This window comes from Miscanthus floridulus, chromosome 8 (assembly GCF_019320115.1).
Source record: "Miscanthus floridulus cultivar M001 chromosome 8, ASM1932011v1, whole genome shotgun sequence".
In the NCBI taxonomy this organism is placed as follows: domain Eukaryota; kingdom Viridiplantae; phylum Streptophyta; class Magnoliopsida; order Poales; family Poaceae; genus Miscanthus; species Miscanthus floridulus.
Window position 1 is genome coordinate 16,142,710 of NC_089587.1, and position 19,071 is coordinate 16,161,780.

Consider the following 19,071-nt stretch of genomic DNA (forward strand, 5'->3'; position numbering starts at 1 on the left):
CTGTGTGAATTCTGACTCCGATCCTAGCTAGGGCCCGGCAGCGGTGGCATATATGCAGCATCGCCTGCACGACTGCTCGACTGCACCCGCCTGCCTGCCCTAGCTTCATGTGTGCCGGTCGAAGCAGAAAAAGCCTAGGCACCCCCAACCCCACCCGGCCACCACCACCCTCACCCGGCTCCGGCTCGTCGCCGTCGTACGCCGGCCCGCCGGCCCGTCGCCATTACCTTTCTGATCTGATCAGCACAGGGTAGCTGGTGGGCATGCAGTGCAGTAACATGACAAAAGTCCATGCATCTCGCGCCAACGTACGTGGTTTTCAAGATGTTACCATGTGGGTGGCCACACGTACGTAGCTCACGCACTGTGCGCTTTATTTGCAGAGAGTTTTCACCAAAAGGGATCGAGAGGAGAGCGTGTGCGTTTCACCAAAAGGGCAAGTAGCTAGAGACTAGAGAGTTTATTACCGTGCCGGCCGTGCACAACACACGGCGCACTCCTCTCTCTCTCTCTCTCTCTCTCTCTCTCTCTCTCTCTCTCTCTCTGCCGGTAGCTTTTCAAAAATGAAAAAACAAACATTCGGCGCACCAACAAGGCAACAAGTGAGTAACACGTAGAGCTACTATCTAGCAGCTCTCAATCTCCCTCCCTCCCTCCCTCCCTCTCTCTCTCTCTCTCTCTATCTAGCAGCTCTCAATCTCCCTCCCTCCCTCCCTCCCTCCCCCTCTCTCTCTCTCTCTCTCTCGCTCGCTCGCTCGCTATGCCCCTTCAATGCAGAGAGTAATGTCGTCTCTTTCTTCCCTAAAAAACTGTCGTCTCTTTCTCTCTCTTTCCACTGCCTTCAAGTAAAGCCTTTTTAACCACCCACAAGGCCACCACTGCTTCACACGCACACACAGCTCGATCGCTCCTCGGCTTCGTCCCGTTTCCCCTGTGCTGTGCTCCCTCCTCCTCTGGCTGCTGTACACGTACACAGTAGTGGTAGGATGATGAACACCAACGCGATGTCGCCAGCAAGTACCGACGTCGACTTCTCCTTCGGCCCCATGCAGCCCTACGTCGGCTTCGACGCCGGCATGGCCATGCCAGGCGTCGTCGAGAGGCCGATACTGCAGCACAACAACAACAACAACCACCTAGGAGTATACGACAGTTTCGACTTCGCGGCCGCTGGGTTACCGTTCCAAGAATCTGGTCTCCTGCCCATTGCCGCGAGCCTACCGCTGGCACCGCCGCCGCCAAGTATGGCCGCCATGGCGGCAATGCCACCGTCGCTGCTGCTGACGCTCCCGGGCGTGCCTACGGCGGCGGATGTGGTTTACCCCTTCGGCGGCGGTGCGGGAGGGTTCCTGAAGCGGGAGGACGGCGGCTGCGCCCTCGTGGACGCTGGCGCCGGCGGCAGCGGGAGGATCGGCCTGAACCTCGGACGCCGCACCTACTTCTCCCCAGCGGACGTGCTCGCCGTGGACCGGCTGCTGACGCGGTCGCGGCTCGGCGTGGGTATGGGCATGGGCATGGGCGTGCTGGGGCTCGGGCTCAGCGCCGCCCACCACCACCAGCCGCCAAGGTGCCAGGCCGAGGGCTGCAAGGCCGACCTCTCCGCCGCCAAGCACTACCACCGCCGCCACAAGGTCTGCGAGTACCACGCCAAGGCCGGCGCCGTCGCCGCCGCTGGCAAGCAGCAGCGCTTCTGCCAGCAATGCAGCAGGTACGTACGTGTACCTCCACGTCCCTCCCCTGCATGCATGCATGCCCCCGGCCTGGGTCAGGTGGCTCTGTCAGGACACGTGCCCACTGCCCACACGTACGCACCCGGCCCGGCCCGTTGGCCGGCCAGCCCGTTACCTACGTGTGTGCCGTGCCGGGCACTGTTGAGGCACCTTTCCTTGTTGTCTTTTTTTTTTTTTTTTTTGCGACGACCTTTCCTTGTTGTCTCTTGCACTGTCGCTTTGCCTTGTCACGTAACGTATGGGCACCAGTACGGTGCTACTACTACATAACATGGGACGCAATTTGCGAAGCAAGGCATGCATGCATGCACAGCTACGCTCTCTGCCACATGCATGCATTGCATGGGCGCCTGAGCACGACGATCATCTCTCTAGCGTATAGTACTCATCATACATGCACTCACGCAGATGTATAGATTGTAGAGTGGTCTTCCTCTTCTAGTCTGGTTCAATATCATGCAGAGTACAATCATGCAAGCATTCCTACCTTGCTACTGGTCCTCTCTTTCTCTCTCTCTCTAACTCCAACTCTGCTCTCTCTCTCTCTCTCTCTCTCTCTGGGATCGCTCACTTTTTTGTACAGGGTTACAGGATATAGTAGCATCAAGTACATACGTATACTAACAACCAAACAGTTAATTAATGTATGCATGGAACCGGGAAAAAAACGAAAATCAGTGAGAAGGCTGCAACCTGTCGAGTCAGCTAGTAGGTGCTGCTGCCAGTGCCAAGTAGGACTGGCGCGCCGGCGATCATCTCAGATGATGAGCGTCACGTCAGATAGATGTGATAAAGTTAAGATGAGAGACCAGGGGGGCTGGGGTCATCTAGGCCTTGTTTAGATTGCCTCAAAATTTTAAGTTTTTTCACTCTCTTTCTATTACATCAATTTTGAACGCATACATGGAGTATTAAATGTAAGTTAAAAAAATAACTAATTGCACAGTTTGGTTGTAAATCACGAAACGAATCTTTTGAGCCTAGTTAGTCCATGATCGGACAAAGTTTGTCAAATACAAATGAAACTTGCTACAGTGTTCAGATTGTAAAAATTTGCAATCTAAACAAGGCCCTACTCCTCATCTGCACATTTTCACTTCACCACTGGAGTACTACCAAACATTGACCACTGCACCCACACTTTCATCAATCATCATTATTGCAAACGGTCGTATTTATATGTATGTCTTCACAATCACAGGCCATCTACGCGTACGTACCTGATTATATATGGAGTATGTATGTGGGCCTACTATGCATATATATAGGTCACATTTAATTAGCATACGTACGTAGCTCACCTCCCAGCTCCAAGTGAGATTTAGAGTTTGCATATATATAACAACTGAAACGAGGTGGTTTAAATATCTATTTTTACTTCTAGTCTAGAATTAAAAGGATTCTCCTCAACTCTAGTTCCATAAAAATTTGGAGTTATATGTAGCTCTAGATATTTTTAGATCGAGTTCATGAAGCTATACCGAACAGGCCAATATATGGATACCAATATCATATTTATCTTGGTTCATTTCTTGGATAGGTTTCATGTGCTTGCTGAGTTTGATGATGCCAAGAGGAGCTGCCGAAAGCGGCTCACCGAGCACAACCGCCGCCGCCGGAAGCCCATCAGTGCACAGGGAAGCGATTCGTCGTCGCCGCCACCAAACAAAGCAGATACTTGCATAACTACCTCCTACAGTAATGATCTCAAGAGTAAGAGCAAAGCTTTAGATCATCTAAGCTAGCTAGCTCTCTGATGTCATCAGCATGCATCTTATTACAAAAGTACAGTCTTTGAATTGAAATTAAGGCGCTTAGTTGTAATGAGGGTGCTTGCAGGGACAATTTGAAATCATTTTTTAAAAAATGTACCCTTGAGGTTTAGATCTCAGCTCTTGATTTTAAATTTCAAGTCAATAACCTAACTCGATCATGTGCCTATATAATTAGGCCATCGTTTTCTCACATAGTAGTCACACAGATACAAAAACCGATGATGATTAGATGCAATAGTAAGTAGATCTATCCATCAGTTTTCGCCAAAAGAATATGCATGTTAACAAATTTATTTATTTATTACAAGGTTTTGATTTTTAAAAGCGAAATCATCACTTTTAATTTTCACTGTTAATAGTTTTCTCTCCAATCAAGCTAGGGTATATATATAGCACACCACACCGTGTATAATCCAACTCAAGTGTTTTTTTTTTTTTTTGAAACGGACCCAACTCAACTGTTTAGCAGTACTGCAAGCACATTACAACCATTGGACAGAAAGATACTGTAGCTACTATATGCCTATGTAGTGTAGTATATATGTGCCAAATGTCATGCCATGCACCTCGATGCTACTTCATCATCACATCTGATGACCTGACGTACATGCACATGCACTCATGCATGCATGCATGGCGCCAAAGTTTCAATGTACGTGTGTGTGGGATCAATATACTGCATGCCTCCAATCCTACACTAGATAGATAGATAGATAGATAGATAGATAGATAGATAGATAGATAGATACTCCGTCCGTCCCGCAATGTTTGTCATTTTGGCACAGCATTTAAGCGTCCAGGTTCACAGGGTAGTCCATGCATCCGGACACAATGACGCCCAGGTTTAAACAACGTTTGATGCACCTCATTCAAGGCTACAACGACTAATATATCGGGACAGAGAGTAGATAGATAGATGCAACCCCTGCTACATGATCAGATCGATATACTCCATGCTGCAACAATGTGCTTCGATCACTATATACTTTGGCTAACTTTTTTTTTGTATGCCCCCTTACGTCCTGACGTGGCTATCATCATTGTATGTACGACGAGCAGCAGGTGCGAGCAACACGGCAGCAGCCAAGTCGACGGCCATCTCGCCGAACGGCAGCGGCGTCAGCTGCCTCGACGTCATAGACAACGGCCAGGCGAGCAGCGCAGCGGCAGTGGCGGCGGCGCCGACGGCCCTGTCTCTGGCCGCGCCTCCGCTGCACGAGAAGGACGGCAGCCTGGACTCCATGCTAATGCAGCGGGTCCAAGGCCGGCGGGACGACGACGACGACGAAGAGAATCGCCACTTCATCACCTCGCTTGTGATGCAGACCCAGCAGCAGCAGCACAGCGGCAACGCCCACGGCGGCGGAGGCGGCGGCAACATCTTGTCGTGCTCGTCGGTGTCAGATCAGCAGCAGAACGGCGGCTACAACGGTTTCTTTGAGGTGGACTTCATCTAGTGCGATGCATGCATGCACGTAAAAGGAGGAGGGGAAAGCCTATAGCATCGCTGCATTATTTCTGAGATGAGATGCATGACGTGAGGAAAGCAACAAGGGCTAGGTTGGTTGCACTCTAGGGTGGCTAGTAGCCTTTTCTTTTTACTGTGTTTAGTACTTGAGCTAGCTAGCTAGCTAGCTAGTGTTGGACTTTTGTTACTAGAGGGAAATGCTGGTGTAGTATGTGCATTCCTTTTTTCCTATTGCTAAAAATGTACATTATTACGTGTATGTGTCTGAGTTTACTACTGATGGTTGGTTAATATAGCTAGGGTGTATGGTATGGTGCATGTATCATGTGTTTCTTTGCTTTTTACATGGAGGAAGCTTTATTCAAATATAACTTGTACGTTACATTACCACATCTGAGTCTTTGATATTGGAAACCACGTACCACCTGCTTGTCCATAAAGTTGAGTTGGACACTGAATTTTGAGACATTTTAACTTTTTATGGTAAGGCAAGATAATTAGTAGTAAAATGGATTACATGGATCATTAGTTTGGAATGGTTCCTTAAATAAACAATTTAAATAAGTGTTAAAAACACTACAACATAAATGATTTTTAGAGGCGTACGTCCATGTTTTTCAGGGGCGTCTGAATCAAGAATCGCTTCTAAAGATGCTTTCATGGGCCCAGCTAACAGACTGTCCATGGAAATGACCTCCATTTCAAAAAAAAAAAATCAAAAGGAAGGTTGAATTATATTAAGACTTAACATAATACATCCCCAGTTACATTGGAAAGGACCAAAAATAAGTTGTTCTATCCGAGTCGTTTCATCTCCTTCTTCCCTAGTGGCCTTGGTTGATGCTCCATATATGAACATAGCCTTTCATCGAACACCAAAGTCACACCTCATGCTGAATCCACCGACAACCCCCAAAACCTTGGACATGCCTCAAGATCATCCAATACAAAACCAGACTGAAACACATCTACACATATGTGGGCCTTGCTTTGGTGCACACCTATACAAGGAAAGCCTATGAAATCTTAATATCAAAGTTAATAAGAGCAAGGATAATAATAATATAACCCAATGCTGGTTGTATGGATATTTGTAGCTCACCTATTAGTCCACTCGTATAGTGGTTAGCTTATCCATGACTCAGTTTCTCCTCTCACAAATCATAACGTTCCTTAGTTCATGTGCATTAACTAGCTCTAAGCTTACAACTCATTCACTTCTCTTCTCTCTTACTCTCTTTTCCTCCACCTTAGTAAAAAGGCCACTAACAACCCTTTTAACACATCATAGTTTTTGAACGAGTACACACTACTTATATTTTTAAAATGCATGTGTTGTACTGGCACAATGATTTGTTGAATGGTTAGTCACATAAGTGGAGTAAATCCTATGTCCAGGTACAGCAATCCTAAATGGTTAAGAAATAACCCTCGTTCCATTTATTGTTCTGAAAGGGACCGTGACACCTAAGAGGGAGGGTGAATTAGGCAACTTAAAACTCTAACTCTTAACTATGGCCTCTTTTTCCATCCTTAGAAAAACCTATGCAAAGAGATAAACTATCTAAATGTGCAACTACGATTTTGCTAGTGTGTTGCTATCTCTACCGCAAAAGGAGTTATGCAAATAATGTAAATGCGGAAGCTAAAGAGTAAGGTAGAGATATGCAAACTCCCGTCAACGACTCCGGTATTTTTACTGAGGTATCGAGAAGCATGCAAGCTTCCCCCTAGTCCTCGTTGGAGCCCCTCGCAAGGAATCCCTCGCAAGGGCCAAGCTCCCGGTCGGGTAACTCCATGGATAGCCCCAGGGCCTTCCCCGCGCGCAAGTGGGTCTCCGGCGTGCCTTTCGGCAAGCCTCTCCCGGACCGCTCCCCGCCGTCTTCACTATCAAGCTTCCGGCCAAACTGCCACGGGCCTGGTTCCCTTCGGTACACGGTGGCGGCCACACCACAAACGTGGTTGGTGTGATCTCGCAAGACTACAAGCCCCTCCGATGTACAACAATGGTGCGCGCAAGCACCGAGTGGTAAGAGGTATGCAAACCTCACTAAACACTAGGCCTAAACCTAGAGCAAGCATATAAGCGGTGGTCTAATCAACCTAAGCACTTCGCAAAGCACCTACGCTAATCATCTAATGAATCACTAAGCACTATGCAAGTGGAGAATCACTAAATGGTGTATTAACACCATTGGTATGTTTCCTCAGCTCCACTATATTCAAAATGGCCGGTTGGGGGTCTATTTATAAGCCCTACTGAGAAAGTAGCCGTTGGGGACGAAATCTACTTTTCTGCTACTAATCGAACGTTGTTGTCGTCCTGATCGGACATGTCCGGTCGTCCCGACCGTTAGAGCACGCGCATTGATTGGACACACTGCCGAGTCCGGTCACTGTTGATCGGACGCGTTCAGGTCGCACTATCACCGCTCTGGAACCTCTCTGGACTCGAATCGGACGTTGTAGTTCCTGCGTCCGGTCGATTATCCGCTAGTGTCCGATCAGTGCCGAGATATTGTCGTGACAGTGAACAGTGTCATCATCGCGTCTGGTTACTTTTAGTCCTCAGCGTCTGGTCACTGCTGCTGACGCCTGCTGTTGCCGAGCATCTTGATCGGACGCGTTCGGTCACTATAAGGGCCGTGTCCGATCACCTCTGTGAAGCTCGTTTCTCCGTGAATTTGCGTCTAGCTTGGTTACTATCTTCATGCTTGGACTTTGCTTGATATCTTGGATCCTCTCTTGTGCTTCTAGGATCTTGCTTAAGGTGTTGATCATCGGATCATCATGTCACCTTCGTCCAAGTCACGTCTTGCACCCTATTGAACTACAAAATAATTACTTACAAATTCATTAGTCCAATTTAGTTGTGTTAGTCATCAAACACCAAAATCCAAAGTAAATGGGCCTAGGGTCCATTTTCCTTACAATCTCCCCCTTTTTGATGATTGATGACAACACGACCAAAACAAGCAAATAATAAAAAAATTTAGAATTTAAAAACTATTTACTTGCTAGGATACAAAGCAAAGGGCAAGGTTATATAATGCTAAAAATACCACATGTAAACATCTTTGAAAACTTATCTTGCCCTTGCAAATATCCTCATGTGGCATTATGGATTTAAGCCTCCCCCTAACTCCATAATCCATTATCCTTCCTTTCTCGGACCATTACCACTTGTAAATTATTATGATCGGGCTTGCTTTTGGTCCTACAAATTCTCCCCCTTTGGAATCAAACACCGAAAAGAAAGACATTAATGGCACAAGGGAGGGATCAAACTTTGTGATCCTTTGTATGTGGAGTGGAATAGGTCACAAAATTTGACTCTCATATTACATAGACTAAGCTCCCCCAAAATATATACATACATATGATGAAGAATATAGTTTATGCATAATTGGCAAATTAATGCTCAAGGGAGTTTAATCACTTGCAATAGGTGATGGATATTTGAAGTATGATGCTTAACTCCGGGGACTCCATTTTTCTTGCAATGAGACTACTACACACATGATAAGCTTGAAAAGGTGTTAGTCTCAAGCCATCCAACTTGTAGAGTAACATCTCCCTAAATTTATGCACACAAGTATAGAATACTTATAGGAGACATGCACATTGATTTTAGAATAAAAAATACCACTTGAAAGATGACATCATATGAATGTGAGAATCATTTTCGAAAGTAATATTCGGGAGAAATTATCTACAATTTGGACTTTGGCACATATTAGATGAACAATTCTAAAACAAGCTATATGTCGTGTTCCTAAACAATTTAAACCATATAGGTTTGCTCCAAGGGTTAAGAGTGAAACCGAGCAAGCCTACCATAAGATATACCTAGTGTATGCAAGGCAAAATATTTAAGCATGCAAATGCAAACCTAGACATGAAAAGGAACTAGATGCTAATTGAGATTGCAAGAAATTAAATCTAGTTACCTAACATGGAAAGGGGGATTTGGGTCCATAGTATTCACTAACCCACTTGGCAATTGTGATGATCCAATGTGATGCACCCCATGAAATACACCCAAAACTATACCAAGTCTCTAAATTCCCCGAAGTCCAAACGGACTCCTCACTTTCCTTTCGGGATCCAAACCTTCTTGGTGCTCCTCATGTTGGAAATGATCTCCTTTGGCACCCAAATGCGTTGGGCCCCATTATTGTCTTGCCTGTTCACCTTGACGGCCACCACCTTGTCATTTTTCTTCTTCTTCAAGAGATAAGGTGTGGAGGCCTTTTTGTTCACCTTGTTGGTGTAGGTGTTGGAGAGCTTGCTTGTTTCCTTTTTGTTTTTCTCTTTCTTATTAGTTCTTCCTCTATTCTTTCACCTTGCACTCATAGGACTTGTGGCCTTCCTTATGGCATACGTAGCAAACCATGGTTTGTCCTTCATCAAGCTTCTTCACTCCCTTGACGGTGTTATCTTGATGAAGTTGGGCTTGCTCTATTTTGCCTATTACTTGAGTCAAGTCCTTGGTAAGGCGAGCCACTTCTTGCTTAAGTTGCTCATTCTCTATTGCAATCTCTTGTGTGCATGTATCTACAACAACTTTCTCAACACAAACTTGGTTGTAAAAGGGTGAGTTTAAACATAAATCATTGCAAGAAGTAGAGGCATCCTTTTTAAGCATGTCAAAAATAAAACTTTTCTTTTTAGGTGCCTCGTTGGGGGTAGTACCGACAGCTTTAAGATTAGTAACTTTATTAGTTAGCTCATCACAATGTTTGCACATAGTTTTCATTTTAGCAAACAAACTTTTATAAGCATCTTGTGAGCTAGCTAACTTTTTTTTTAATTTTTCATTTTTCTTTACAAGTTGCTCAGCATTGATTGTGCATGCACTTGTTGTTGCACTAGCCTCAAGTTGCTCAATTTTAGTAGATAGCACCATATTAAGATTGGCAAAAGTTTCATATTGTTCAAGTAAAGTAGCATAAGCTTGTTGTGAGCTATCTAGTTTTTTTTTTAATTTTTTAAGCTTCTTTTGTTGACTAGTGCAAACTTTAGCAAAGTTAAGATTTTATTACACAATTTCATCATAAGAAGGTAGCTCATCATCACTATCACTATCATTGTCACTATCGCTAGGGATAGACTTTTTGTTACCTCATGCCATAAGGCGCATACGTGAGGTGCTTGATGATGAGTGCTTGTGCCCTCGTCTCTTGTGATAGTCTTCTTCTTCACTTGAAGAATTATCCCATGACCTTATTGATGTGAGAGCTTTGTCCTTACACGCCTTCTTCTTTGTCTTGGGTGTGGGCTTGTTTGGACAAACTTCCACAAAGTGCCCCAACTCACCACATCCATAGCATCATTTCTTTCTTTGCTCATTTCTTTGATTGGTGAAGATGAAATCTTGAATTTGGATGGGCACACCCTTGACATTGAGCCTTTGGATCATCTTCTCCACCTTGTTGATAAGTTTGATTGATTCTTCATCAAGGTCGGAGGTGGAGGAGGAAGATTGATCATCATCACTTGAATCTTCATCTTCATCATCATCATCCTCATCCTCATCTTCTTCTTCATCTTCACTTGAGGAGCTTGAGCTTGAGCTTGTCTCAACTTGCTTGCCCTTCATCTTTTTTCTCACTACATGTGAGAGCTTTGTCTTTGCTTGATGAAGATGCTTCTTCTTGACCCATCTCGCGTGACATTTTAAATGTCACTATCTTACCAATGACTATGGCCGGGGTCATGGTACTCAAATCCTCCATGTTGTGAAGGATAGTGATGATACTTGCATATTTTTTTGTGGTAGTACGGAGATAATCTTCCTCACGATGTCCGCGTCATCTAGCTTCGTTAATCCTATTGAACAGAGCTCATTGATAATTAGATTCAAACATGAATACATATCACGAACAAGCTCATCATCATCCATTTTAAAAGAATCATAATTTTGTTTAGCTAGACAATGTTTTTGCTCACGGACATTAGTTGTGCCGTCATGAAGCTCTTGGAGTTTCAACCAAATTTCATGTGTCGTATTTAAAGTGAACACTTGGTTAAACGCATCCATGCTAAAAGATTCAAACAAACAATTTTTAGCTCTAGCATTGAAATGAATTTTTTTCTTCACTCTTTGTGGGTTTATTGGGATTCTTAATGGGTTTTATCCCGTCACAAGTGACTCTTCAAACACCTAAATCTACTATCTCAAGGTGATAAGCCATTCTAGCTTTATAGTAGGGGAAGTTAGTGCCATCAAAGTGCAAAGGCCTAGAGGTATCCATCCCAACCACTCTAAATAGCGTCGGCTCAACGGCGGTGAAGCCAAAGGTCCAAATTGAGCCAACCGGCTTTGATACCAATTAAAAGGCACCGTGACGCATAAGAGGGGGTGAATTAGGCAACTTAAAACTCTAACTCTTAACTATAGCCTCTTTTTTCAACCTTAAAAAAACCCATGCAAAGAGATAAACTATCTAAATATGCAATTACGGTTTTACTAGTGTGTTGCTATCTCTACCGCAAAAGAGGGGGGTGAATTATGTAACTTAAAACTATAACTCTAAACTATGGCCTCTTTTTCTAACCTTAGCAAAACCTATGCAAAAGATAAACTATCTTAATGTGCAACTACGGTTTTGCTAATGTGTTGCTATCTCTATCGCAAAAGAGTAATACAATCAATGTAAATACGGAAGCTAAAGAGCAAGGTGGAGATATGCAAACTCCCGTCAACGACTCTGGTATTTTTACCGAGGTATCGAGAAGCACGTAAGCTTTCCCCTAGTCCTCGTTGGATCCCCTCGCAAGGAATACCTCGTAAGGGCCAAGCTCCCGGTCGGGTAACTCTGTGGATAGCCTCGGGCCTTCCCCACGCGCAAGTGGGTCTCCGACGTGCCTTCTGGCAAGCCTCTCCCAGATGCTCCCCGCCGTCTTCACTATCAAGTTTTCGGTCGAAACGTCGCAGACCTTGTTCCCTCCGGTACACTGTGGCGGCCACACCACAAATGCGGTTGGTGTGATCTCGCAAGACTATAAGCCTATCCGATGTACAACAATGGTGCGCGCAAGCACCGAGTGGTAAGAGGTATGCAAACCTCACTAAACATTAAACGGTGGTCTAATCAACCTAAGAACTTCGTAAAGCACCTACGTTAATCACCTAATGAATCACTAAGCACTATACAAGTGGAGATCACTAAAATGGTGTATTAACACCCTTGGTATGTTTTCTCAGCTCCATTATATTCAAAATGGCCGGTTGATGGGTCTATTTATAAGCCACACTGAGGAAGTAGCCGTTGGGGATGAAACTCACTTTTTCGCTACTGACTGGACGCTGCTGTCGTCCTGATCGGACGCGTCCGGTCGTCCCGACCGTTAGAGCGCGCGCGTTGATCGGACGCACTGCCGAGTCCGGACACTGTTGATCGAACGCATCTGGTTGCGCTATCGCCGCTCTGGAACCTCTTTGGACTCGATCGGACGCTGCAGTTCCTGCGTCCAGTCGATTATCCGCCAGCGTCCAGTCAGTGCTGAGATATTGTCGCGAGTGAACGGTGTTATCGTCGCGTTCGGTCGCTGCTACTGGCGCCTGTTGTTGCCGAGCATCTTGATCGGACACGTCCGGCCGCTATAAGGGCCGCGTCCGGTCACCTCTGTGAAGCTCATTTCTTCGCGGTCTTGCGTCTGGCTTGATTCTTATCTTCGTGCTTGGAGTTTGCTTGATATCTTGGATCTTCTCTTGTGCTTCTAGAGTCTTGCTTAAGGTGTTGATCATCGAATCGTCATGTCGTCTTTGTCCAAGTCACGTCTTGCATCCTATTGAACTACAAAACAATTATTTATAATTTCATTAGTCTAATTTAGTTGTATTGGTTATCAAATATGAAAATCCAAAGTAAATAGGCATCGTCCATTTTCCTTACATGTTCTGAACACTGGATCGGATTGAAACACGCGCGATCTTTTCACAGCAATAATCACGGTGCATCTGCGTATTAAAAGCTGGGACCGCTACACATTTACTACTCACTGTAGCAATAGACAGCAATAAGAGCTAGCTCGTTATGGATACCAATTAATAGAAATTAAAAGGGAAAGTACGATCATGGGTAGGGATCGGACAGGTAGCCGGAATAGCTAGCATTGAGCATAGTATATGCTTATATGGAGTAAGCCCCCAAATGGCGGGACGTGAGAGAATTATATGTGCCGAAGTGCCAAGCGAAACGATTTTTTTTTTTTTGAAACATCGTTTAATTACTTAAAAAATGTTTCATTATATTTAGATTATAGACATCTCTACAAGAAGCTTGGAGATGTAAGCCATATAAATTTTTGTAAAGTAGCTGATGCATACAACATACTGAGCACAAAGATGAGCTGCAAATTCGCCGATCTCCTCGTATGTGTTACTCTGAAGCATGTAAATGCCGATACCATCTCCTTGACGTCGTCCAAGACTGCAGCAGCTTCCGAGCGGTGCTTCCCCTTACTCCTGCATAAACCAGCTCCTGGACATCTGTCTCACTAAAATGTGGTCTCGAGTTTCTTCGGGGGATTAAACGAATTCCATCCTGTAGCGCCTCCGCTTCTGAAAGGAAACTTGGGTATAGCCGAACAAAACGATATGAAAGGAAACTTTTAGTCCCTTCAATCACAAATACTCCAGCTTAATTTTATGGCACTCGTGTAGAATTTTTTTTTATGATCATAGAGGCATAATTATTTTTATAGACACATGCGCAGACACTACACTTGTGAGTGCGTCAAAAGACTGAGCCGGGATCTCTTGTCTCGGATTTAAAGATAGTTATGCCTTAAAGATATATATTGCAAAATGGAGGATAATAGGAAACTATAGTAGCTCCGATCCTTTTTGCTATGTTTGTCCATGGTCTCAGGGAGAATACGTTGTTTTTCCATTAAAGATATCAAAAGTGTAGTAGTTGTGATGATATATTTATACCCCGCCCTAATTAAATGATTTGAGGACATTGTTAGGCCCTGTTTGATTGAAGCTGCTAAATTTTAGCCAGCTAAATCAGCTGCTAAACTTTAGTCACACATGTTTGGTTTGGTGGACTAAAAGAGATTAAAAGAGGCATTTTAGTCCCTTTTAGTCAGGGTGTTTGGCTCCAAAGTGACTAAAATACTACTAGAGAGCAGACTTTAGAACGATGTCCCAATTTGGCATTAGCCTCGGCATTTTTTGCCCCCGGGACTAAAGGTTCCTTTACTCCCGGTTGGAGCCACCAACCGGGACTAAAAGTCCTCCAACCTTTAGTCCCGGTTGGTAATACCAACCGGGACTAAAGGTAGACCCTTTAGTCCCGGTTGCTAACACCAACCCGGACTAAAGGTCCCCCGATGGGTTAGTTCAAAAGGAAAGCATCCCATCCATTATTAGATGTGTTGTGTAGGTGGGGTGGTAAGCTCCGCGCGAGGCAGTGCATGAGGTCTTGGGTTCGAATCTCACAGGGCGCAGCGGTGGGAGGCATTATTTTTTTTAAAGCTGGGAGGATCTTTAGTCCCGGTTGTGGCAAACCGGGACTAAAGAACACCACCTTTAGTCCCGGAACGCTAGTCCTGGTTGGGAAACCGGGACTAAAACCAGTTCCCAACCAACTGATATGAACCCGCTAGGGTTTGTTTCTGATCTTTCGATAAGAGGTGTGGGATTCGGTCTCCAACTCAGATTCCTACTCGGTCTTGAATACAAGGATGTATTCGGATTCAGCCAACAGAAGGTTTATATGTTAGCACACGGCTGTGACTAGAACGTGACAAGAACTCGAAACTCTAAAGGATAAAAACTAAGACCAGCAACTCGACACAACCGATGCAACTGAAAACTCAACAAGCCCTAACTAAGCAGTGCTAGCAAAGGCTCAAAGGGTTTATAGGACTGTGGGTAAACCAATCTATTTTTTTGGCTTTTCTGGACTATAGGAAAAATTAAAAAACAACGAAGGATTCGAAGTCTCTCACCGATAAACCTTGCTCTGATTACCAACTGATATGAACCCGCTAGGGTTGATCCCGATCTTTCGATGAGAGAAGGTGGATAACTCGATTTTGGGATGGAGATGACGTTCACAGCCCGACTACAACCATCCAAGGATGCTGCGCCTTAGCAACCGATACACCATCTCCAACGACCGTCGCGATCTTGTAGAGCATGATCAACCAAACCACTAGGGTAATTCCTGCAAGCAATCGAGGAACAAGCAAGAACAAGTAGAACAAGCAACTCGATTGCAAATATGGAGATGAAAAACCAATCTGAACTCACAAAGTTGGGGTTTTATTTGTTGAAAGTTTAGCCATTGCTACTTCCTTGTAGATGTGTGTGTTGACTAGACTATCCATTCTACTTGATTCAAAACCCCAACTTTGTGAGTTCAGATTGGTTTTTCATCTCCATATTTGCAATTGAGTTGCTTGTTCTACTTGTTCTTGCTTGTTCCTCGATTGCTTGCAGGAATTGCCCTAGTGGTTTGGTTGATCGTGCTCCACAAGATCGTGACGGCCGTTGGAGGTGGTGTATCGGTTGCTAAGGCGCAGCATCCTTGGATGGTTGTAGTCGGGCCGTGAACGTCATCTCCATCCCAAAATCGAGTTATCCACCTTCTCTCATCGAAAGATCGGGATCAACCCTAGCGGGTTCATATAACCTTCCATGCTTTCTATATGCAATCAAACCTTCCCTTGATCCATGTAAGTAATTCTGAAAATGAGAATGAACACACATCATGGTGCAGCATCAATTCACCAAATGCATCAATGATAAGCCTCATATAGAATGGTTGCACCTTTGGTATAGAAGTGGTTGGCATGGTCATATTTGAGCCAATGATGTCCTCATCATTCTCCCCTTCTTGACAGCAAACCGTCCTCGGTTTGATCTTTGTTGGAGTATGTGTTGTAGGTAAAAGTGAACCGTGCTCCCCGTCTTGATATTTATCATGTTGCATATGGGAAAAACTAGGAAAACTTTGCAAGACATCATTAGTGTTAGTGCAGCCCTCAATTTGATCATGGTATTGTGGCCTAAAAGGATATTTCAGATTAGAGCAAATATAAACTTTATGCACCAAATATTCTCCTTTGCTGTCATATTTGCCAATTGCATGATTGATCAATGATTAAAACTCGGCAAACCAGAATCAAATTTAAGTTTCTCTTTTAGACAATTTAGATTACACAGAATATCAAATTCAATATAACCCAAAGTAATTAAAGAGGACAGCAAATTCAGTTCATCTTATGCACATGTAATAGGATGAAAAAGCTTATCTTCAGCACATTTGTATGGTTCCAAACCAAAAGTATCACACTTATTCGCTACTTGTGGCATAGGAGTAAAAGAATCATCAGCACACAACTCCTCTTTATCACAAGGAACAGCGAGTAATTCATTTTGTGACAAAGAAAAATCAGTAGTGGGTTCCACTATTTGTTGCTCTTCATTAGCATGCAGAGTGGATAAATTTTGGACATTATGGGTCACATCATTCTGACAAGTATTCATAGATAATAGAATCTCTTTTTCAGCATTGAGAGCCAGACAAAACAATTGACCAATATGGCAATATGATTTGCTAATTAACAAGGTTCGAATTTCAGAATTGAGCCCTCTCATGAATCTACTCATAACATCTTCCATGCATTCATCCAATCCACCAAACATGATACAAATCTTAAAATTATGGTAGTATTGTTTCACAGTCTTACTACCCTACTTCAAGTTGTCTAATTTTGCAAGCAAATAATCAACATAATATGCAAGAACGAATGCATCTCTAAAAAGAAATTTAAAGTCTTTCCAAGATTCTGGAACTTTGTTGTGCCTACAAATGTGTTTTCATTCTAGCAAAGCATATTCAATCAAAATATTAGAGGCAATACAAATTTTTTGTTTCTTGGACAGGTCATGCTCATCAAATTCATTGTCTACTTTTAACTCCCAATCAATGTAAGCTTGAGGATCAAACTTACCATCATATAACGGCAAGTGTTGAATGACATCCTGAATATGAGGGTCTAGTTTCAACAGCTCAAAAATCTCCATATCACCTGCCATGATTAGTAGAAAACAAGAAACACAAAAATAATATGTATCCTCCTATCAACTACTAGGATGTGTCGGATGTAATTCTCTCAAACTCAACCTGTTAAAATAAGCCCTTACAAGTTCTTACCAAGCCAAACAGAAGGTGACAGCAACCAACAAGTCTACAACCGTGGAGTGAAGTGTATCGGTGCCACAACAACAACACCTGTCAAGCTGTAGTCGAAATATGTGGAGCTATAGGTGGGCTAAAGCAAGGAAGTACTAGCACCACGTTAGTCACAAAAGCAAGCTAAATAATCGTTCAACGGCGGTACTGTGCTGGTTCTAGGCTAAACCATGCTAGAGATGTGAGCCTAGGCACAAAGATAGTCATTGAAAAAGAACAACTAGCACAGCATGAAGAAAACAACAGATTCAGCCCCTTCTTTCTTCTCCTTCTCTTGTCTTTTTTCTTCTTTTTCTTTCTTTTTTTGCAGAGGCCTAAATGTTTTATTTGGTACTATGACAACCCAAACAATAAGGCTATTATACACAGCCCCTTCGAATTCAGATTTAACAACTCTTGTTAATACCGCAGATGCTAAAATCTCTAAGATGATTGTGGAGTGCTCAGATCGAATTTTGCTGCAAGGTCAGATCTGTTGGAAAGAAGACAACTTCAAGTTTCCAAATTGTATTTAAACTCCCAAATCGGACATCATATGGATTCGTGGTGGCAGAAACACAGCAACGATGTATATGGTGATGGTGGATCTCATGGTGACAAAAACGTGATAGAACTTAAAACTCTAAAGGAATAGACACTAAGACCAGCAACTCGACACAACCGATGCAACTGAAAACTCAACAAGCCCTAACTAAGCAGTGCTAGCAAAGGCTCAAAGGGTTTATAGGATTGTGGGTAAACCAATCTATTTTTTAGCTTTTTCTGGACTATAGGAAAAATTAGAAAACAGCGAAAGATTCGAAGTCTCTCACCGATAAACCTTGCTCTGATACCAACTGATATGAACCCGCTAGGGTGAATCCCAATCTTTCGATGAGAGAAGGTGGATAACTCAATTTAGGGATGGAGATGACGTTCACGGTCTGACTACAACCATCCAAGGATGCTGCACCTTAGCAACCGATACACCACCTTCAACGGCCGTCGTGATCTTGTGGAGCACGATCAACCAAACCACTAGGGTAATTCCTACAAGCAATCGAGGAACAAGCAAGAACAAGTAGAACAAACAACTCAATTGCAAATATGGAGATGAAAACCCAATCTGTTTATGGCGGCTCTAATCCTTATTAATACCTAGGGGAACGACCAGTAGTGAAATATGAGATAGCCTATGCTTTAGTCCCATTTAGTAACCCCTTGACGACTAATTGGCTAAATGTTCATTTAGTCTTATTTAATCATAGTATTTAGATAAAAAGTGATTAAATAGGACTAAAATTTAGCAACCCGAACTAAACACCCCCTTAACTGTGGCTGTAGCTTATTACCTATAGCTTCTGCACGTGGTTGGCTCTGCTAGTTCATGCACGGCCTACTATACAAAGTCTACAGTGTGAAGCTTGCATGCGCATAGTATATCGATCGCCTGCTTTTCTGTCAAGTAGGGTCTGTTTACGTTTACCTTCACGCTTTAAATCACATCCTTTTGGAACGTAGGAGTATCGCTTAGAGCGTCCACAGTGGCAGTACGTGGAGAGTTAGATTTTAGTAACGAGACAAGAATCGATTCCTTCACTGCTTCCAATACAGTAGTCTATTATTCATGCGCATTCAAAGAAAGAAATAGGACCCGTCACTACTAAAAAAAACAATTTATAGCAATGTCTTTTTTTTTGGGGACAACTCTATATTGAGCCGTTCCAATAAATGGTTGTCAAACGAGCCATCCCTATAAATGAATTTATAAGGACAGCCGTGTTATTAATTACCCCTATAAATGGCTCTATTTGTAGTGGTAGCTCTATATCCAGCCACCCATATAAATCATCAACCGCCTCTACAAATTCGATTTGTAGGAGCGGCTACAAGTCGGTCAT

The 19,071-nt window shown here is 43.7% G+C and overlaps 1 protein-coding gene across 1 annotated transcript; it reads left to right on the forward strand.

Moving 5' to 3' along the window:
- The first annotated feature begins 905 nt into the window (after positions 1–905).
- Positions 906–5,240, forward strand: LOC136471207 (squamosa promoter-binding-like protein 5). Its single transcript, XM_066468946.1, has 3 exons — positions 906–1,708; positions 3,271–3,443; positions 4,565–5,240. Exons 1-3 carry the CDS (start codon positions 987–989, stop codon positions 4,960–4,962), a joined length of 1,293 nt encoding a protein of 430 aa, XP_066325043.1. The 5' UTR covers positions 906–986; the 3' UTR covers positions 4,963–5,240.
- Positions 5,241–19,071: the final 13,831 nt, after the last annotated feature.

What these genes read in the sequence shown, in the direction of transcription:
- LOC136471207 (XM_066468946.1), top strand. Translation starts at nt 987, where the DNA reads ATGATGAACACCAACGCGATGTCGCCAGCAAGTACCGACGTCGACTTC. An exon ending in TTCTGCCAGCAATGCAGCAG is followed by an intron (nt 1,709 to 3,270) that starts GTACGTACGTGT and finishes TTTCTTGGATAG; the next exon opens with GTTTCATGTGCTTGCTGAGT. An exon ending in CTACAGTAATGATCTCAAGA is followed by an intron (nt 3,444 to 4,564) that starts GTAAGAGCAAAG and finishes TACGACGAGCAG; the next exon opens with CAGGTGCGAGCAACACGGCA.